General features: G+C 40.9%; 3 protein-coding genes and 1 pseudogene across 3 annotated transcripts; 1 reads left to right on the top strand and 3 right to left on the bottom strand.

Annotated features, from left to right (window-relative positions):
• Positions 1-830: 830 nt before the first annotated feature.
• LOC137955010 (haloacid dehalogenase-like hydrolase domain-containing protein At2g33255) lies at positions 831-6,108 on the bottom strand. The gene is made up of 5 exons (XM_068801896.1): positions 5,493-6,108; positions 3,805-3,847; positions 3,353-3,413; positions 1,559-1,693; positions 831-1,131 (listed from the first exon to the last, which is right to left on the bottom strand). The coding sequence occupies exons 1-5, from the start codon at positions 5,836-5,838 to the stop codon at positions 952-954; spliced, it is 765 nt and encodes a 254-aa protein (XP_068657997.1). The 5' UTR covers positions 5,839-6,108; the 3' UTR covers positions 831-951.
• A 262-nt stretch (positions 6,109-6,370) lies between these two features.
• On the bottom strand, positions 6,371-10,271 carry LOC137955004 (hypothetical protein At1g04090-like). The gene is made up of 2 exons (XM_068801892.1): positions 9,833-10,271; positions 6,371-8,685 (listed from the first exon to the last, which is right to left on the bottom strand). Exons 1-2 carry the CDS (start codon positions 9,933-9,935, stop codon positions 7,109-7,111), a joined length of 1,680 nt encoding a protein of 559 aa, XP_068657993.1. The 5' UTR covers positions 9,936-10,271; the 3' UTR covers positions 6,371-7,108.
• A 1,444-nt stretch (positions 10,272-11,715) lies between these two features.
• Positions 11,716-13,713, bottom strand: LOC137960269 (tyrosine--tRNA ligase, chloroplastic/mitochondrial-like; annotated as a pseudogene).
• Positions 13,714-14,160: 447 nt separating this feature from the next.
• Positions 14,161-16,629, top strand: LOC137955862 (subtilisin-like protease SBT1.2). Its single transcript, XM_068803044.1, has one exon. It carries the CDS (start codon positions 14,234-14,236, stop codon positions 16,427-16,429), a length of 2,196 nt encoding a protein of 731 aa, XP_068659145.1. The 5' UTR covers positions 14,161-14,233; the 3' UTR covers positions 16,430-16,629.
• The last annotated feature ends 5,566 nt before the right edge of the window (positions 16,630-22,195 follow it).

Genomic DNA, 22,195 nt, shown 5'->3' with positions numbered 1-22,195 from the left:
AAGTAGACCAGCATCCGGTCTCAAAGGGAAGAAGTAGTAGTGACTGGAGGAGGGGGAAATAGAAGAAAAACGCTGGAAATGGAGAGGAAATGGCCGGAGATGGGTAGGTGACGAGTCGGGTTTGTGAGTCGTGACTCACCCTGGCTCGAATCTCATTTTCCAGGGCGGGTCGACTATATGGGGCAGTTCCAACCCACCGAACCGATGCCCTCACTTGAAAATCTGAGTTGATTCACCCAAGTCGCAAATCGACTCGCTTGTCACCTGTCGTCTTGCTTGAAGCGATGGTGGGGGAGCTAGTTGTCTCAATGATGCTGTTGTATGTAAAAGCCAATAGCAAAAACAGGAGAAGCGATGGTGGGGGAGCTAGTTGTCTCAATGATGCTGTTGTATGTAAAAGCCAATAGCAAAAACAGGAGAAGCTAATGGAGAAACGGAGATCAAGTTGACAAAATACAGCCTCTTTATGTCAAATTAAAATTTTCAAAGCTACTTCTTCAAGTTTGCTTCCAACCACTGGACTCAGTTCATTATTCACATCCACTCAGTGGTGCTTATCTTTGATACAAGTTCGAGTCCACTGGTCACAGTTTCGAGAGGATATATGCTTATAATCGTTAACAAACCTGCTGATTAATGTGCTATAGAAGATGTTTCATTAAAGCTGCTGCAGAAGATCCAGTTTCTTCGAATTGATTTTCCCTGTTTAAGAGCAAGATTATTATTTCCCCAGAACCCTACCCATGGAAGACACACATCCATATTCAGATGTTTGTTTTTCTTTCCTTCCTGGTGGTCTTTTGCTACCACTAAGAAACTAGACACTTATCTTTCACCTGGCTACTATTTTAGTGCCTTTCAATTGGATAAATCTGATACAATGAGAGTTAGTTTTGTGCAAATTTAGTATTTTATGAACTACACAACATATACAAAATTTATTCAAATCCTTTAGGAGTGGGTATGTAGTGGAGTAAGCTCAAAATTCTCTTCCAGTAGTGCATTCACTTCAACCAGTGATGATACCTTGTAATCTGGTTGCAAATCAGCAGCAAGAAAATCAGAGGAATTATACCTTCCTGTTTCATCAAGCAAGCATGTAAATGCTCCTGCTCGTTTCCCACAAGCCACCTGTCATGTAATGGCCATCAAAACATGAGGATGTACCACTGAAGAAAACAAACTTTGGATACACAATAAGTAGCATGAGCAATGACAAAAACTAAAAATCAGTTACGAAATTAAAGATCTCTGTACTCAGAGCAAATCAAATACAAATGACACTACTTAAGATTCAATCCGACTGCCTAAAACAAAATTCTCGTTATTGAACAATGCAATCCATGAACAATTTTTCATGTCAAACTTCACTCTGATCATGTGACTAGGATTGGCTGGAATGACAGAATTTTAGCCGACATCCATGATGAAAACAGGCAGGTAGTGTCAAGTTTCAGTCATAAATGCGAATCTTAAAGTACTAAAAAGAATACAGAACCATTGACAACAATACAAAGATATAATTTAGAGAAGGGTTTGAGAAATCAAATGCACTCACATCATCTTTGAGGCTATCACCAATCATTATCACTTCATTGGGTAGAACATCCCAAGTTGAACAGATATGAAGCAAAGGAGTTGGATCCGGTTTATAAGGGCGAAACTCCCGGCTGAGAGCTGGGGTAAATTCCAACTACAATAGCAGAAGAAGCAAGAAGAAACTGTCAACCGTGAGTAGTACAAAGAAAGAGGATTCCACTAAGAAGGCTCCTTATGGAATGAGTAGTACAAAGAATACGAACAGCAACAGTGTTAGAAGAATAGTTCAGAGTCTTAGAAGCTTATATCAGTAAAATGATGCCCAATCCAAGCATTTTATTTTAATATATAAGGGGTTCCCCCAAGAGACACTACCTTTTTTGTAGGGAATAGGAAGGAAGCTTATTTTAGTTTAACTTTTTTGAGTTAACAGGGTTGTTGCTTTTGTGCATTGTAGAAAGTGAGGGAATTAGTTACATATAACTTTTTAATAACTTCATTCTCTCCTCCTTTCCGTGAATTTTAAAAACTAACAACGGATTCAAGTTCATGATTTTCTTCTAGTCTGAGCAATGTTATTGAGGGATACCAGCTGACATCATTGCACATCTGCAGGGGGGAATTTAGTGTCCTAGGAAAGTAATACAGTGAAGTTGCTAAATCTGATACCAAAGGTGAATCTAGAGATATGAACCATGCCATATGTGAATCGATGTGGTACTTAATTTTGTTGGATGTTGATGGGCCTCTGTGTCTTATGTGGCAACAATCAGGCAGTGGCTCCTGCTGTTAGTAAAGGAGCCAACATATGTATTTCAGTTGACTGTCAAAAGTGTAGTAAAGGAGACTAATCGGCAACCTTCAGTGGAAAAAATGAGACAGACCTTGCTCCAGCAAGTTGTAGTACGCATGAGTAGGAGTTCACATGTCTCCTCTCTCTTCATTATCTTCAATTTCTGTAGAAGTTAGGAAATACAGAGGTAGAATAGTTTTTTTTCCTAAAAAAGTAAAAAGGAATTTTTCATTTAGTTTTCTTATAATTTTTCTTCTCTCTCACTTTTATTCTTCAATAGAAATACTGAAGTCTCAAGATTCCAATAGGTTTGTTGTGCTCTAATTTTTTTTTACTTTTTTTGTTTTTTTGGGTGGGTGGGGGGGGGGGGGGGGGGGGGGGGGAGGATCCTAACTTTTTGCAGAATATTTGAAATAGCATAATGATCAGATCTAATCAAACATGGCATCTACTTTGAGATTCAAAAGCACATTATAGGTTGAGGGTATCCGAAAAAAGACTCCATGCATATCTACAGGATTAGCAAGGAGAGAGCAGGTACTTAGTTTCATCAGAAATGGGGGAAACTGGAATGGTCTATTCCATCCCATGGGGCCACAGACAATCATTCACTTACTCTAAAATTGACTTCTGGATGGTTGAGATCTCGTTGCCATTGAGGATGCTTCTCATGGAACCATTTGGCAGTCAAAAAGGAATTCATCATATTCCATGGAACACTTACAGCCAAGAACAATATTGGACTTATGATCGTCACAATTGAGTGAACAAAAAAAATACACACTTTTACTTCCTTTTCTGTAAGTGTAAAAAACAATTTGTCCTTAAATTCCATGTCTTTTCTTTCGTTGCCCTTTGACTATAAGGGATATAATATAACCGGTACAAGAAGAAAAGATAACCTCAAGGAACTTCAAGAACAGTGGATTGTGATGTCGTGCTGTAGATAGATATCCAGGAATATATTAATATCTACAGATCACATGCAAGCTAAATTTTCGGGCAAAAGAAAAACCTTACCCCAAATCGTTGATGAAACAAGTCAACAGCAGCTTTAACATTGCGAGTGATTAGACCCCTTCTGCAAAAGCGGGAGGCAGAGATAGCTATTAACTTTGGCTCTCAGTACGTAAACATAATCAGATCCATCAATGTATTATGTTAGGATACACTGCTCGTGTCCAAGAGACATAGGTTAGAACCCTAGCAATGAAATTTAAATACTTTTGAAAGAAAGTGCAGATTGAAATCTTTAAGAGAAGTTATGTCTAACTCTTTATGCAGTTGCAATTAACAGAAGAGCAAAGATGTAAACCTATGAAATTCAAATTGCTAGCTAACAAACCTTTGTAAAATGTACAAAGCAAGCAAGACTATTAGATGCAATGTTTATAAAAGTAAAATTGACAGTTAAATTTAATATACTTCTCATAGAATCAACAGAATATGAGTAAGAAGAAGACAGTCATTACCTTATGTTTCTGGAATCAAGAAATCCACACAGCTCAGCAGCACCTGTAGCATACATATGCTTGCATCAAAACGTTACAGGTTTTGCCTTTTTTAGACAGTAAAGCTGAAAAAGAACAAAAATAACTACTCTGCTTTCTACTGGGCCAAAACTAGCAAAGAACACAAATAACTAAGCTGCTTTCTGAGGGGCTGTGTGGGTTGTTGTCTCTGTGCAAGTTAACATCTAGAGATACATAATCTCAGCTTCCCAACAAGTAATCTAGCATACTAAAATGTTAAATAAGCCATCTATTGCACTTTACAATTAAAAAATGTTTCATAATTGAAATTCAAAACATAAACATATATAAGGAGATTGAATCTTGGTACATGATATTCAAATAAATCTAGAAAGTAGAAACTGAATCATGAAAATTGGCATCTCAATCTCCTCCAGGGCAAATTACTGAGACATCTTATATTCATTTTATTTAACAACAAAATGATGGGAAACAATTTTAGAGTATATAAATTTTGACTATAAGGACATCAAAGTTATCATAAAAAAAGATAAAAAAGTGTCATGCAACTACCTAAGGGTGGGTGCAGAAGCATTTAGACTGAACAAACGTTACATCTATAACTAAAAGGTGTTCATACATCCAGCCTATACATTTGGTAGATGAAGAAGCCATTTACACCTTGTGTACTCAGAACATATCCGGGTCTGTCAGTTTATGTGCTACCCCATTCTCGCCATTTAAAAAAAAAAAAAAACATATTTATGTGGTACCCTGTACCCCTACAGAATTGGCGCAAGCGAATGAAATTAGAAAGGAAACATGTAAAGAAGTCAGCATAACGCCATAGCAGAATTATAACAGTCTCTAAACACTTCTCCAAGATTAATGAAAAGTGAAAAATATCTTGGCTGAAGTAATGCATTGGAACCATAATTGTAAAGATAAAAACCACCGGTTTCAATGGACTTAGGCTGTGTTTGGAACAAAGACAGCGGAGAGAAAGAAAGAGAAAGAGAAAACATGAGAAAAAAAAGAGGTTTCTTTTCTCTTGTTTGGATGCCCATGAAAAATGAGAGAGAAAATGGAAGAGAAATATGGTTTCTATTGTTTGGATACAAGTGAAAAATGAAAAACCAAAAGAAAATTAGCAATATTTATATTTTCTATGATTAAGATTTTCTCTCAAGTTTCCATTCTTTTTGCTTTCTCCCCAAATTTATTAACTAAGAGAAAAAGTGATTTTCTTTCTTTTGTTTTTTTTTTCTCTAATGATTCTGCTGCAAAACAACAGAAAATAACTTTCCCTCTTCTTTTCTTTTCTTTTCTGTGGGTTCCAAACATGCCTTTAATGAAGTGGGTTTCAGAATAAGAGCAAGTAGAGCTTTTCATGGATTCCAGTTCAATAAATAGCAACTTACCTCATACATAGGGTCCGAATCCACAACCATTCAAAGTGAAAACCTCATAGCTAAAAAAATAAAATAAAGAATGCTACACTCCAAGAACACACACAAGGTGTTAAAGAAGTTGAGAAGAAAATGCATCTCTACTTGGAAAAAAATCTGAAAAATCGATCTTCAAACATGCGGAAGGTACACATCCAAATCTTTCAGAAATTAGCAAGCAATAAGTACCAAGACAATTTTCCCATGTAATTGAGGGAGCCAAAGCAAGCAGCCACCCACCTGGCATGATTTGGAGGCGGTCCATCCCTTGCCGCTCAAATTCAGTAATAATCTCGTAAGCCTTCTGCTGATTGGAGGCGCTCCACGTCTCGATATGATGCAATATATCAATCCCAGTAGGGTTTTTGGCTCGTATGGCTTTGTATTCTTCTTCTCCAAGCACTGCTTTGTACATTGCAGTGAAATCAATGACGGGAACGGTCAGGGTCCCATCCATGTCGAAGACCACTCCTCTCAGCTTTGCCTTGGTGCTCATGGCCACTCTTCTACTCTGGCTCCTGCTATTATGTACGAGGGACTGGCGACTATGCGAAGCGAAGAGCGCACTTGACAACCGCAGTAACATTTTGTAGGGAGTAATTCCGTTTCACGATCTTGAAGCGCGATGACAAGCCAGTTTCTGCGGAGCTGCCATCGTGCACTGTGCGCATGAGAGATGCACCGGAGACGAGGGAATTCTATTGGACATCTTGCTCCGGCGGTAAGTTCCTAAGATTCACTGAATCACTGTTACTACAAAGACCACAACGCGACGTTGAGCCAATTGCCGGGCGTGGCACTGAATATCGGTTTTTCCTATTTCTAAAAATACCATACAAAGCTCTACAATAACTGTCAGGAGTGGGTAAGGGGTCGATTTTTGGATTCGGATTACAGGGAATCTAACCTGAAAACATTGGATTCGGATTTTTGGTTTCACCATGTCGATCAGGGACAGGACGGACTAAAAACCTACCGAATATAAACCGTGGTTTGAATGGATTAAAGAAAGAGTTGGCTTGAATGAGTTAGGTTTAAAAGGATAGCAGTTTCTGATATGATCTCTACGTTGAATATTCCATAGACAGAATATTTGAGTTCCTTACAACGGGTTGAGATTTGTCAAAACAAAATATATATAATATATATATATAAAATCTCTTAAATAAGAGGCTATAATTTGGATTGTTGAGTCTTAATAATACGAGACCACCAATGTAAGGAGGTGAACCTCAAAATCTTGCAATGGTTCGCCTTCTCGCTTTTCCTATTCTCTTCTTGGCCCTTCCACCTTTTCCGTCCCCCCTCTCACAGCCAATTCTAAATTTCCAGCAGTTCGCATTCACATCTGGTCATAAAAACAGAGACCAGCTGCCAGTCGCAGCCCCTTGGCCTAGTGATAGAACTCGGTTCTTCAAACTCCAAACTGACAATCTTTTAATCCTCCTGCAACAAAATGTATTTCATCTCCTTCCTTAGAAATTACATATAAATACTGTAGTACCCCCAGCTGGAACGAATAAAGGAAGGTCTGACAGCAGTAGGACATAAAATACTCACCCAGTAGCCTTTCAGGCCATTCGAGGAGATTCAATCTCTCTTCCAGTGCAAACAGCAGAGACTCTCTGCTTCAAAATCCATTCGTTCATATCTTTTCCTTCTTCTCTTTTTCTATGGTAAACTACAAGCTGACACCTATTCAACCCCATTTGCATCCTTCCTTGATCTTGCTGAATCTAAATTATACGTACACACTACCTTCATCGGTGGCTTTCTCAACATATGACCACTTCATCTGGTCCTCGAATAGAATGTGGGGGAACTGTTAATGAACAACAGATTTACAAACGTACGGCCTACGCTCTTTCATCTCCCTCCCAATTATTCTTTTCCTTGGGACCCGTAGGTCCTTCCTCTCCATAAAGCTCCACAGGGAACCGATCAAAGAGGTTCTCCACAGAGAATCTTAATATGACGGGTAAGAAACTGATAATCTTCTCTAGTTCCCATCTTGAATTGTAGACAATTGTTGGACCCCACTCCCTCATATACTGCAGCCAGCAGGGTTCTTCTACCTTTCCATTACCCAAGTACTCTGCTGCAATAATCTGATACATGGTGCTTGAATCTACTGACAAGTTGCTCCTGGCAGCATCGTTCCTTATGCCTATTCCCAGCTTTTGTGATCCTTGGAGGTAATCACCAGGGTGTGGGAAACTTGCATGACCATTTTTCGAAGAATAAACAATTGCTTTGTTGCCTACAATATACTCCAAATCACAAGCATCTACCCATTCCCCACCACTATGCTGTGAGAAATATATGCTCCAGAGCTCCCCAGTGAAATTGCTCACTCGAAGCGTGAAGTGCTCCCAGTCACCTACATGTTGTCCGATCTTGCTGAATGAAAAATTTGCCATGCCAACCTTGAGGGTCGCAGGCCCATTGAAGGGGCAAAAGATCCACATTGCAATATCAGTGAAGGTTCCACCAAGAGCTGGCTTCACATGACAATAGAGTTCGGCACTTTCTATGTTTCCATGTTTAACAAAGTCTTCAGGGTCATCTACAGGCAAGTCTATCCAATACTCTCCATCATTATGACCACCACTAGGCAGGATAGAGCCCTTTCCATCAATAGCCTCACCAGTAGCAACACCCTTTCGGTATAACAAGGCTCCATTCTTGAAGAACCATGATACAGATGAGGGTAAATAAATCTCATCAGGGTGGAAGAAAACTGTTGGCCCATAGTGCTGGATGAGGGCATGGATCTGCTCCAAATTTGGCATCGCATGGAGACTCTGGTCAAGGTTTTTCAAGCAAGCTATACTGAATTCATCTCCTTCACTCCAATCATTACAGCATAAAAATGTTCCCACGGATAAGCCTTTGCCCCACATCCCTCGATCACAGGGTCTTAGGCTCCAGATTCTAAACGGGAGCTTTGGCAGCATAGAATCCATGTTAAGCATCAGATCATATGTCTCACATGTTGTAGTTAGATCAGACCGGACACATCTCACTTCTCCAAGAAGAGGCTTATTGGGATTGTTAGTAACCACACAACCCATGGCTATATAGCCTTCAGGTGCATCAGGTAACCAAAAATAACCACATCCATCATGGTTATCATCCGCCCAGTTATCTGTACAGCAAATAAGTTTATAGTCAACTGGTTCTTTAAGTGCTGGTGAGTTTCCTGCAGTATGGTTATCTCTAGCCACAAGAACAAACCCATGCAATGGCTGGTTGTTTGATTGACAGTAGTAACCTAGGCTGAAAAACTCATCGGGCGTTCCCAAAGGCTTATAGAATGAAGTACCATCTTTTTTATGCTTCAAGGAGTTACAGCTCCAAACGTGCTCCAGCTCAGTGATTTGGATAACCTCTATCTCTCCTATGCAAATTCTTCCAGTAGCAAAGCCTCCACCTGAGCAAATTACAGAACTGCAGTATGAGGGTACTTGTTATAAGACATTACAGGCACTAAACTTAAAGTAACTCCATTAAAACAGCTGGGAGCTATGAAAGCTAATTAGCTGTGACTTATAGAGGCATTCATGGGACCAGAACCATTTTAGAATATCAAAACAATCTCCACAACAAAGTAATGATCTTATTCTTTCGCTTGAATAATACAAAAACACAACATAGAAGAATAATAAAAGAACAATCTCCTGCTGGGTATAAACGCTGCAAGTTCAACCATGGATCTTGTCACTATATGCCCAAACATGGATCCATACTCGAATCCCCAAAAGGGAAGAGAAAGAATGTAAAATAAACAGAGAAAGCTAAACCACAGAACCCTTCAGGCTTGGAGGATTGGTCCGTCTAATGAGAGAGAAGCAGGCTAATTGCCAGCAAACGAAGCAATATATTCAGCAAAATGCAACATTTGTTCCCCCGCACTCTTACAAGTCAATCACTTGATAAGTAAGATATGAATGATAACTATAGCGGGCCACCTGAAAACGATTAAATCACCCCATGAACATCCACTTTTTTTCTGCAACCGATCCATACATGAAATTTCTATTATGAAAGTTGCAACAAGTATGGTGCGTTGAAAAGCAAATAATATGACAATCGGAAAAATCAACATAAACTAGCCTGTTGCAGCTCGTTGGAATATGAGAAACAACACCAAGCGCTCTGATCAAAATTCGTGCCTATGCTGTAGTAAAAAAACAAAAGAAAAAGAGGGATAACAGTTCTCATACCAGAGCATTCATTTCTTAGAAAATTTACAAGAACACAAAAGGAAGAAAGGGAAAAATCGTACAGATAGAGAAGAAGGAAAGGACAAAAGAAGAAGAATCACGCGCCAACAGCAAAAGAAAATCTAACCCAAAAAACAAAAAACTCAAGACATCTCAAAATCAAGAAACGCCAATAAGCCATCAAATCATAAAAGGGGAAGAACAAGAACAACCTCGACATAAAACAGAAGTAATACGATTACAAACCCCCCCGACTGACAATTATAACCGGTAAAATCCAGTACTCTCATCAGCTAATGAAAAAAAGAAACAAAAAAATAAAAACAAATAAAACAAATATCTTTTGATTACTACCTTCCGGCCACCGAGGAATAGGGGAAGGTAAAGAAAAGGGCTCCGCCTCCGGAGCCACAGCATCGTATCCTCTACCCCAATAGAAACACTTGCACCCAAACATATTTCCCACCACCCCCCCTGTGTCCTCGCAAATCAAAATCTTTCAAAACCCATCAAATTTGAAGCTTCGGTTTACTCACAATAGGACGCATTGAACCCAACGACTGTTGATAAGCTCTTAAAGAGACGAAACATGAACGGCAAAAAAAAAGTCAATTACAGAAAACTCATTTTAAAGGAAAAGGAAAAGAATGAGAAGAACGAAGACTGGGGAAACATGCAGAAGATGACAGGAAATTGGACAGATGAAAACGAAAATCCAGTAAATTTAAATTACAGGGACTAATGGGAGATTTCTAGGGGTAAGGAGGGGCGAAGATTAGTTAGTGGAGTTTTATTTGGCCGACTCCTGGATTTTCTCTGCTAATCTAATAACTTTTGATGTCGGAAATTCGGAAGACTTAGGAGTCAAGATCACGAGAAAGCCTTGCTGATTTGTGTTCCAACTTCCAAGTACAAACTACAATTTATAAAGGAGATTACCCATATTATACTTATTTTTAACAACAAGTAATAAATCTAAAGGAAAAGTCAAGTTTATGTCTATTAAAATGAAATAAATAAAATATTGATTGAAATATGTATGTAACGAGTTTGGCCTGTGATTTTGGTCGGAATTGTCATCTTGGTTAGAACCGATTTGAGACTACTTGTCGGGAGATAAGTCCAGGTTCCACCTTCTCGGAAGCCGTCTTCTCTGATTGGCTTCATCACGTAAAATGAGCACAAAAACAAAAAAACGCGGAAGAAGCGAGTCCTCGTTCATTGCTTTCCAGACATGATGTTCCCGTTTTCCCAAAGCACTTTTCATCTTCCATTAAAAGATGCCTTATTCCCACGTTTCATTTCAGTCCTCACTTTCGATTTTTTGTTCTTCTATCCTCTCCTGCTTCATTCGATCCTTTTCTCTCTTCTCCTGTTTTATATTTAATAATGTTAAATTACAATTTATATATCACTTTCAAACATTGAAACCCATAAATTATCAGATAAGATGAGATGATCACTGGAAAGAGAAAATCACAAAAATTGAAGTCTCCCTTGTTCATTTGATTTGACCTATAGGTCGCCCAGAAAAAGAAAAGAAAAAGCACCGGGCGGTGTCCACGTATGGGAGTCATTGTTGATAAAGGACAAACGCTTGTATTCTTATCGTGGGGTTTGTCGATCCAGACATTCAAGAGGCCGCCAATGTTGAAGAGGCAAAACCCCCAAAGCCGGCCAAGCTATAATATCTTTCAATGGCGTCCTATGGAGCTCAGCCAATGAATTTATAAAGAATTAATTATGGATGGAAACGAGATACGTAAGATGCGAATCTCACCTGTCCAGTTGCAGAATGACTCTGAAGAAAAAGAGAGAACACCACTTGTGCAGTCGATGAAACGGAGGTGATTTCCTTTCATTCTCTCTGGAATCCACTGGTACATGCAGCAGTCGAATGTTGTCTGGTAGTTCTGTTTCGAATTGGATAATTTGGATCTTGGATGACGTATAATTGAGCTGGATTTTGCCTGGAAGCTTGGTATCTCCGCCTGCTTTATTAGATTTCATGTACTGTATTCAGAAGCATCAAGGTGGAGACGAGACGTCACCGACTCAACCTTACATGTCCGGCTGAAATTAATGGCTCTGTTCGGCCAGGAAAAGGTCAAGAGAGGAAAGCCAACCATTAAAACCAGGAAGAGAATCTGGCCACAGGAATTACGAACAGATCCGCCCAGGTAATTTTAAGTGATGAATGGTTGCTTATAAAAATGAAAGAAGTGAGTAATATCTATTCAACTGTTAATAATGGGGATGAAGCGTGCTGCTTGCCCAGAAGCTTTCAAAGCCTCCTTTGCCTTCAATGCTTCTCGCAGATCCTCTTCATCGTGAACAAAACGGGTCACTTCTTCAGCAAGTCTCTTTTGAACTGAATTGGGCACATACCCAGGTTGATTCATTCTTGTTCCAGGTTGTCGATATCCTCTAAGCTCAAAAAATGTAAGAATCCTCAAAAATCTTATGATGTCAATATCTGGAACTGGGAAGAAGTATTGATAAAACTTGTTAGGGGACAACATTGAGGGAGACAACCATATAGATCCCCCTTCTGATTTGCCAAACTTAGTCCCATCACTTTTCGGTAGAAGAGGGAAAGTCAAGCCATAAGCCCCCTCCGCCTGGAGTTTTTTACGAATTAATTCAGTTCCCGCAGTGATATTTCCCCACTGATCGCTCCCTCCTATTTGAACATTAACCCCTCTGTGTTTGAACAAATGTAGAAAATCGTAGCCCTGTAATAGCTGATATGTGAATTCAGTGTTCCTTGCTCAGATTCCAACCGTGTTTTGACGCATTCCTTGGAAAGCATCACCCCACTCTTGCGTACCTTCCCACTTCTCGTAGAAATTCCAGTAGCTTAAACTCCTTCCACAAAGCAAAATTATTAAATAGTAAAAGAATCTCCGTTACCAAGTCCAACATTGTCCTCTTCCGAAGTGGAAGCATTGTCACGCCCAGTATCTAAATTCAAGTTTTTTGGTGTTTTACTTTTAAAGATTCTGCAGACTATGCTCTCAATGCCAGCACTGTTCTTCACTGCTGTCTCAATATCTAGTTCAGGTCTCTCCAAGCTCTTCCCGGAGGGGACGCCGATCCTACCAGTAGCACCACCAATCAAACCAACGGTTTTATGCCTAAATCTTTGAAACCAAGATCAGACAATGATTCCAATCAAGTTCCCCAAATGCAAAACTCTCGGCCGTCGGATAAAAACCACAATATGCTTTAACAGGAGAGGTACTAGGATTAGAACAGGCTGAACTCAGATTCTCGCTCGTGAGGTCCCTTTTCTGCAGATCATCGATAACATCGGCTCTGTCAGGAGAACTCAGCGGTGGGTTTTCCGATGCGGAAGCGTTTTGCACGCTGGATCGAAGAGACTTACGTGAAGGGTGAAGGAGAGAGAATTTACTGGGGTTTGCGCCGCCGGAGAAGGCGAGATACAGTACGGCATTAGAGTTGCAACTTTTAGTGGCTCTGGCGGGGAAGTAAAAGGAGCTTTTTGGGCCTGCTGGACAGACACACTGGCCGGATGCCGAAGGAGGCGGACGGCCCCGCAGCGCAGACAGTCGGTGACACTGAGCTTTATCTTTTTTCGAGCATCGAAAAGGATCGTTGCGGGGCAAACGTAGGTGTGTGCAGTGGTACTCGTCTAGGATTCACACCGTTGATGGAAACGTTTCAAACCCATCCGCAGATGGCCGAGCTCTTGTTTGGCAATGTCCAGAGCCAACGGTTGAGATCAGTTGAAATCAGGAAATCTAAGTGTATGAAACGAGATGTTGCAAGCCGGGGTTAGATTTGCAGGTCCATACAGACAAGGTCAATGACATTATATTTACCCATAAATTTGTCCAATCACTCTGGTTAGTAAAACACCCTTAGTAAATGAATAAAATTCAGGTTAAGGAAAGACTCGTCGTCAGTTCAATCCTTTAATAATGCTAAGTTGTCATCGCTGGTAAAAAGGAACCCATTATCGTCGGCCATGGAAGTACTATCTTCTTCTAGAGGAGGCACAGAGGAGTTATTCTTCCTTCAGAAAATGACAACTGAAATATTTACCTTGTACCCAAAATTAACCTTCCAATGCAGACAGAAGTTTCAGATACCAGTGTGGTGAACTTTGAATTGCACATCACACACTGGCCCTCTGGAGCCATGGCTGAGGAGAGAGACTGAAAGCGAGCTTTCGAATAAAAGCCGTAGTAAATGTAAACAAGGACCGCCATTGAATGGAGTCTGGAGTCCGTGGTGCATGGCTTTTATTTGCAGGCGAAGGCAAGCCAAACCAAGGGGAACAACAGACAAACATTCGCGGAATTTCGAAACTTGAACGGGGCTTTCCTTCCTGAGAGGAGACCGGATACTAGTAATAACTCCCACCAGAAGTTCTCGTGAAATCAGACTTTTTCAGGCTCAGCTCCTCTCTAAGGAAGCTCCTTCTCCTCTCGCTCCCCGTGATTAAGAGCTCTCTCGTATCACGAGTTTCGTCGTCTCTTTGAAATGCGCCTAAAACCCAGTTGTGATCCCACCATGGGACCCCTTCAAATACCCCCCTCCCTGCCGCTGCCTCAAAATCATTCTCAGTCCAATCCAGTTCATCGATAAACACCAATGGTAACCAATCACCTCTCCTCCCGATTCTTCTTCGTCTTCTTCTTCTCGTTTCTGGGCTTTTTTAGCTCGTTTTTACATCCTCTTCGAGCTCAAAATGATCTTCAGACTTGCATTGTCCAACTCCATCCCGAAATGGACAGCTCTCTCTTTGACTCTAAGCTTCAATGGCACCTCTCCGTTCTGGAGAGAACCATCCAAGTCGAGGAAGAAGCAGAAGAAGAAGGCAACGGCCCTGCTTCTCGTCTTCTCTACTCTTACCACTCGGCTATTGAAGGATTCGCGGCACGTCTCTCTGAACGCGAGCTCCAGGTGCTGAGAAGCGATCACACTGTGATTGCAGTTCATCCTGACCGTCGATTGGAATTGCACACGACTTACTCCTACAAATTCTTGGGCCTGGGCCTGCAGCACGGAAGAGTGTGGGCCCAATCAAACTTCGGACAGGGGACGATAATCGGAGTCCTCGACACAGGCGTCTGGCCGGAGAGCCCGAGCTTCGACGACCGACATATGCCGTCGGTACCGAAGAGGTGGCGAGGCGTCTGCGAAGAAGGAGAACAGTTCAATCCTTCCCTCTGCAATCGTAAGCTCATAGGAGCCCGCTTCTACACGAAGGGGCACCGAGCGTCTTCCTCTCCTCCTCCAACACCGCCTGCGGCGGCGGAGTACGTCTCCCCCCGCGACGCTCACGGCCATGGGACCCACACGTCGTCGACAGCGGCCGGCAATGCTGTTCCCGGGGCGAGCGTGTTCGGGTTGGGCGCCGGGGAGGCCCGGGGCATGGCGCCCGGGGCTCACATTGCCATGTACAAGGTCTGCTGGTTCAGCGGGTGTTTCAGCTCTGACATCCTCGCCGGAATGGACGACGCAATTAGAGATGGAGTTGACATACTCTCTCTCTCACTGGGTGGTTTTCCTTTGCCGTTTTACGCTGATAGCATCGCCATAGGCGGGTTCAGAGCGACGGAGAGGGGGATTTCGGTCGTTTGCGCCGCCGGGAACAATGGGCCCATCCCGAACTCTGTGGCCAACGAGGCGCCTTGGCTAACAACCGTTGGCGCAAGCTCTCTTGATCGAAAATTTCCCGCCATTGTTCGGTTGGGCGATGGTCAAATTCTACACGGAGAGTCTATGTACCCTGGAAACCTATTCCCTCACGCGGGAAAAACGCTGGAGCTGGTTAACGAATTTGGGAGGAGTAATGGAGGAGAATTGTGCTTCAAGGGTTCTCTTTCGAAAGCTCGAGTTGGAGGGAAAATGGTGGTCTGTGACCGAGGAACCAACGGAAGGGCCGAGAAGGGAGAAGTGGTGAAAGAAGCTGGTGGCACTGCTATGATACTCGCAAATGCAGAGGTCAACAAGGAAGAAGATTCTGTCGACGTTCATGTCTTACCGGCTACTCAAATCGGTTACGCGGAGTCCCTTCGCTTGAAAAGATACATGAACTCCACAAAGAGACCTACTGCTCGAATAGAATTTGGAGGAACTGTGATCGACAGGTCTCGCGCTCCAGCAGTTGCTCTGTTTTCGTCGAGGGGACCGAGCATCACTAACCCTTCGATCCTCAAACCCGACATTATTGCTCCTGGTGTGAACATAATCGCAGCATGGCCTGAGAACTTGGGACCAACGGGTCTTTCGGAGGACACAAGGAGAGTGAACTTCACCGTCCTGTCTGGCACTTCCATGGCTTGCCCACACATAAGCGGAATCACCGCTTTGATACGCAGTGCTCATCCAACATGGAGCCCAGCCGCCATTCGTTCCGCAATAATGACGAGTGCTGACGTCATAGACCACTCCGGCAAGCCAATAACGGATGGGTCAAAACCCGCAGGAATCTTCGCCATTGGCGCCGGGCATGTCAATCCGGCGAGAGCACTTGATCCCGGCTTGGTTTATGATGCAAAGCCCGATGAGTATATCACTCACCTTTGCAGTCTTAGATACAGAAGATCAGACATTTTCACCATCACCCACAGGAACACGAGCTGTTCTGAGATCTTGTCAAAGAACAGGGGCTTCAGCCTGAATTACCCTTCAATCTCGGTGATCTTTAAGCATGGAAAGACCATAAAGATGATCAGGCGGAGAGTGACAAACGTAGGACCAGCTGAATCCACATACAGAGTACAAGTAGCTGCACCTCAAGGAGTGAAAATTAGAATCAGACCAAAGAAGTTGACATTCGATCAGTTGTACCAAAGCAAGGTATATACGGTTTGGTTGATTTCAAGAAACGGAGTTCCTAAGAGCTCCGAAGGACACCTTACGTGGGTGCATGATCATTATACGGTCAGAAGCCCAATCTCAGTGACCTGGGTCTGATAAGAAGTGGAGTAGGAAACTCTCTTTGATTCTTATAACATGGATTAGATCATTAGTTTTCAGGAGAGTAGAGAGATAAAAATGCAGCTGGGAACACGAGTGTCTTTATATAATATATATATTTTTTATGATAGAGGGATCTGCTCTGTATAAATGATCTCTAGAACATGTATGAACATCTGGTCATAAGATATTGACCAGTAGAGATCATTCCAGATAAGAGTAAAATTTTCATTATTAATTCTCTTTTTGTCTGTCTTCTTTAACTGGAAAGAAGCTCCAGACTCTTGAATTCATGATCCACAATAATTACATCCAGTTGTTTCTGTTAACTCTTCTTCTCCTTTTGTTTACGACTGCAATAACATACTCGAATACAAGTCCCCAGCTTCATCTCAAAAGTATGCACCAGACGTGAGGTTAACAGAGAAGTCCCCACTACATTCCGCAAATTTCGAAAAGGAGAGACGGGATTTATAGCTGATTCCAGCCCCCCACGAAGAAACAAAATCAAACACATAAAAGGTTTCCACTTTCCAGAAACCAATTCACGAAACAGAGAGAAAGACCAATCAAGAAACAACTCCCACCTCCAATTCTACGAGTCTAGTTCAAGAACGAGAAGTAAACCTAGGGTTTTAAAGGGCGTACACATTAGAGAGTACCTGCAAACGCCGGTGGGTTTGTCAGGTGGAAGAATACGAAAGAGGCGAGGAAAACGCCTGAGATTGCATAGCAGCCATTGCAGAGACTGAAGAGACACAGATGCGACGAGGCAGCAGGAGAAAGAAGGAAAGAGTGATTCGGATGTGCTGCGACGGTGTCTCTGAAGGACAGCCATTCGCTCTTCCTTCAAGGTTTTTTTTCTAGAGGATCGAGGCAATCTTTCTGGTTTACGATTCGAGTATCAATAAAAAGGTAGAAATTTTGTGTACGTCAGACAGACATACGAGTGGGTGCCATACAAGGAGTAAAACTCTAACCTGCATATATGTTGGAGTTTGGCTTTGAGCTTGGTTTCATCTTAATATTTTGAACTTGAGAGAAGCTTCGAGCCTAAAAATAGAATTAAACTCAGCCCAAAAATTTTAACGGAGTTTGAGTCAAGTTTCCACCCTACAATTAAAATCACCATTGAACGGTAAGATATCACAGAGGAGTTTAAGATTTTGCAATGGAACATACTAATGTAAGGAATCCAAATGGGTTGAACGATAGATATTTGAGGTTTGAAGTAAATAAAAGAAATTATCAACCTACTAAAGAGGGCATTAATGAGAGCAATTAGAGTAAATAGTATTTTCGTAAAAAAAATATATGCGAATGAGTCGACTCACGAGCTAATAAGTCGAGCTTAGAAAATCTCGAGTTTTGCTTGTTATACTTAACTATCTTTATTTCAAGTTTAAGCTTGAACTGAGTTCAAGTAAAAACTGAATTGAGCCGAGTTTTTTTCAAGTTGAGCTCGAAGGGTTTGAGCAAATTTGGTTTGATGCCACCCCTACTTACAAGAAAATTTATTTTGAATTTTCATAAGATTTTTTTTATTCGAATAAGTTACAACATTACTCTAATTTCACATCAAGAGAAAAACACTGGCCATAATATGTTCAATGATATATAAACCTATTCATATAGTGGGGGTTGGTCCACAATGAACTTGAAATGAAGTGAAGATTTCAATTCATCTTAAATGAAATAAAGATTTCAATTTATCTTAAATGAATTGATTCAACTTCAACTCATCCTTGGGTGTTAGTAAAGACAAGTTCAAGTACACTAGAAAACAGATTCCAGTGTTAGTGCACCAAAATTAAAAATATGATATAAACAAGATAATGAGTAATTTTTTGTAATATACTTAAATTAAACATATACCTAAATAGATAATTAACCAAAATAAGCATGGTTGCTACACTTATAAGTGATTTAATGTATAGTATTAAATATATTAATAAAATAATTAACGAAATACTAAATTATATTACTTAGTGATTACAGTTTATAATAAATTAATATAATAGTTACGAGTGACTAGAATAAATTATAAATAAATAAATAAAATAAAAAATAACATAAGCGAATATAATAAATAAATAAATATATTATTTTATCAATAACATAATGTATATTTTTACGTATTATTAATTAATAATATATTACCACAAAATTTAAAACCATTGGTTTAATTAATTATAGCAATGGGATAATTAAACCAAAATAATTTATCAAATGTTTATATTAACAATATTTTAATTATGACTATTAAATCATTAATTTAATACAATAATCACAAAATGAATATACTGAATAAATAAAAATAAATATTTTATAAGTAAAAAATATGGATTATTATTTTTATCACACTGGTTTAATTTTTCATAACTTAGAAAAAATTAAACCAGTTTTGTCTTCCTCATAGCACCCTGATGCGTCGTCTTCCTCATAGCGTCGATAATGGTGGGAGAATGGCGGCGCTCCAACGATACACCGAGAGGGAGAAGAGACAGAGGCCGAGAAGCTCTGTGAGAGAGGCTCGGCCTCCTGTGCCCTGCGATGGCAGCTCTACGACAGAGGTTGAGAGGGAGAAGATAGAGGGAAAAAAATTCGGGAGAGGAAGGCCGAGAAAGGAGAAAATCCGTGTGAGAGAAAAAATTCGGGAGACAAAGCCGAGAGAGAGGGAGAAAAGAGCGAAAAGAGGGAAAAACAATTCATTCGGGGGAGAGAGAAACACGTCATGTACATGATTCATGTAGATAATTTGCAAAATAGGTATGAAGATTACGTGGCATGATTCAAATAAAGAGGAGATAATTTTAGACTAATGGTATAATAGAATGAACGGATTAATGCGCATGTAATTCATCACTCATTCATTTCGGACTCTCTCTTTCACATCACGAGACTAAAATCGAAAGCCATCTATTCGTATAGACCCAAATCGGTCTCAGATTTCCAAACCAAACTCTTCCAATCTTTTCTCCGTCTTTAATGATGCACGATTTCAATTCCTTCTTTGAAAAAACCCTTCGAATGACACAAAAAGAGAGAAAGAAAGGGTTGCCCTCGTAGTCTCCGGTCCCACAGAACATACAGTGAAGATCGTGTCCTTGATTTACAATCCAACTCCAAATATCACGATCGTCACCTCGGTCGTCACATCTGGCTTTTCCCACCCGTTGCAGGCTTGCAGCCACGGAAGCCCGAGATGAACCTCCTTTCTTATAATCAAATTTTAAGAGATCTAATGAGCCACGTAAAAATGCATTTGAACATAACTAGGGGTGGCATCCAATGGAGCCATGCTCGACCATATATATGTTCGAACTCGAGTTTAATCTCGATCCTAAAATTAGAATCGAGCTCGAACTAAAAAAAAATAACCAAGTTTGAGCCCGAGCTACTGGGTTAGTGGAATGGAGCAGACAATAACTAACTTAATAGACCTACAAGAAAAATTAAACATCTCCATCAATAGTCGAGAAACCCAAAAGGGTTGAACGATCAATCGCCTTTGAAGTTTGAGGTAAATAAGAGTAACTATCAACCAATTAAAGAGGGAATTGATAAGAACAATTAGATTAAAGGATGCTAACGAGTCAACTTACGAGCTAACAATTAGAGTTTTGAAAATCGCAGCTTAATATATTTAGTAAGCCTTATTTCAAAGTTTGAACTCGAGCCAAACTCAAGTAAAAATTGAATTGAGCCCGGGTCAAACATCCTTGATCGGAAGAGACTGGATCAATGAGAGTTTATGCATGGAGCTATCCCTTATGTAATTAGGTATAATTTAGTTTGTGCATGTGGAGGAGAGTGGATGAATGAGAGTGAATAAACTAGATTATTTGAGCTCTCCCTAAGGATTAATTGACAGTCCCAATCAACAAACTCAAAGAGAGGGCAATTGGCTAAGGAAGACAAAGGAATCTTCATCACCCTGAAAAAGAAATAAAATAAAATAAACAAACAACTCCTTCCTTTTTGCATAAAAAAGGAGACGGGTGTTTCGTTCATGGCGGACCGAGAGATTGGTTCGGTTTAAGGATTTCCTTGACCAAGTGGCGGCCTAAGAGGTCCCAACTCCCACTGCCGCCGCCACCTGGCGACCCAACTGATCGGCAAGAGCCAGAAATTTCTTCCTCGCCCAGCTGTCCGGAGATCCAAATCCCATCTCCGTAAAATAAAAAGGTCCCCAGGTAGTGGATGAGTAGTCGACAGTCATTCCGACGATATATGGGTACATCGACGCAGCAAAGTATATAAACGCGTAGACCTAAAAAAGCAGAGAGAGAGAGAGAGAGAGGGCCGTTTCATGTCTTTTAGCCTGGAGCCTTTCTCGAGCCCTCCTCTCTTCCAATGGGAACTCAGAAATTCTAGTCTTCCGATGGCCATCTGATCCTCATACCGGATGCGGAGGAGACAATTTTTCTGAATCTTCTTCCTCTTTGGCTTATTCTTCCTCGTGATATGTACTCCTTTTTGGAGTCCAGCGGCGGCATGAGAAACGTCGATTCGGAAGACCGCCGCAGATTTGTGATTCTTGTCAATCGAGTTTAAACTTTGAAATCTTTTGTTATGGGGAGGAGAAGCTGCACCTGCCCGGGGATCCGATATGGTTTAAAATTATTTGGTCGTCGCTGGAAAAAGAAGATGAGGAAGAAGAAGTAGAAAAGAAAGGAGGAAGAGACGAAAGAAACATTGACCGGAGGATGAACGGTTCGTCATGCATAGATCATTACACCTCTAGGCAAGTCTTAAACTTGGCTTCTACTATTTCATGTACTGTAATTTCTTTCCTTTGAGATTCTGTTATGTTCTCCTTTCCCTCTGGAGATGGTTTATTTTTCTAGGTTTTGATGCTGCTATAGCCAACTTTTCTTTATACGAGAGGAGCAATATCACTTGTGTGTGATTGAGTTAAAAAGCCTTCTTCTTCTTCTTCTTCTTCTTCCCTTTGGTCCTCGTTTTGGTTAATAGGAACATCAATTGTTCCCACAGAATCCCGGTTAATTGTAAACCCATCTGCACATGAAAGTAGGAATGGGATCTGTTTTCTGAATCCTCATGTCTCAGCGCTCGGCCGTGTGGTACTTTGATGCCTGCAATCTACAATGCAGTGAAATACAGAAATTCAACTTTTTGGGTTTCAACTCTTATGCCGCATATTCACCTGTATTTTCATGGCCTCACTCGGCGGCGCCGACGGCCGATAATACTTCCGGGCACAAAGAAGTCCATCTGCTTAAACAAAACTCATGAATAATGGCCACAAAAATAATAAAAATTAACCGAGAGAGCCGATTTTAAAATCCCCAACATGGTCATTTAGACGACACGATTTCTGAACCACCGTGGTTTATTTTTCTTTCTTCCTTACGTACGTCAAAATCCTGAGAATCCTTCCTCCTTCACCAGCTCCCATGAAGCAAAAGCATAAAAACCCAAGGCAGGCAGCAGTGACGGTACTCTGGGTTTTGCACACTTAAAACTCGTCAATCTGGGTTACATTGGATTCTCTGCCGAATGCTTCATAATAAAATTCGTGAGCCAGAAAGAGTAGAAAGGATAAGGATGATGAACAGTACAAGTTTCCAACTTTCCTTTACTAGAGAGAATGAACTGTTTGGACGGGAGAAAAAAGGCTTGACTATGAAATGGGGATTAGTGGAGAGTAATTACGAGAGGGGGGGCCTTAATTACTCTATTTGACAGCCTTTGTCACTACATGATAGTGGTGACAAGCAAAGGGTCTCCTCCTCCATC

Source organism: Aristolochia californica, unplaced genomic scaffold, assembly GCF_029961685.1.
Source record: "Aristolochia californica isolate CCGP_79_NKW_82.1479 unplaced genomic scaffold, dmAriCali1.0.hap1 SCAF_1, whole genome shotgun sequence".
Classification (NCBI taxonomy): Eukaryota; Viridiplantae; Streptophyta; class Magnoliopsida; order Piperales; family Aristolochiaceae; genus Aristolochia; species Aristolochia californica.
Note: the sequence above shows the minus strand (reverse complement) of the source record. Positions and strands in the feature narration are given on the sequence as shown.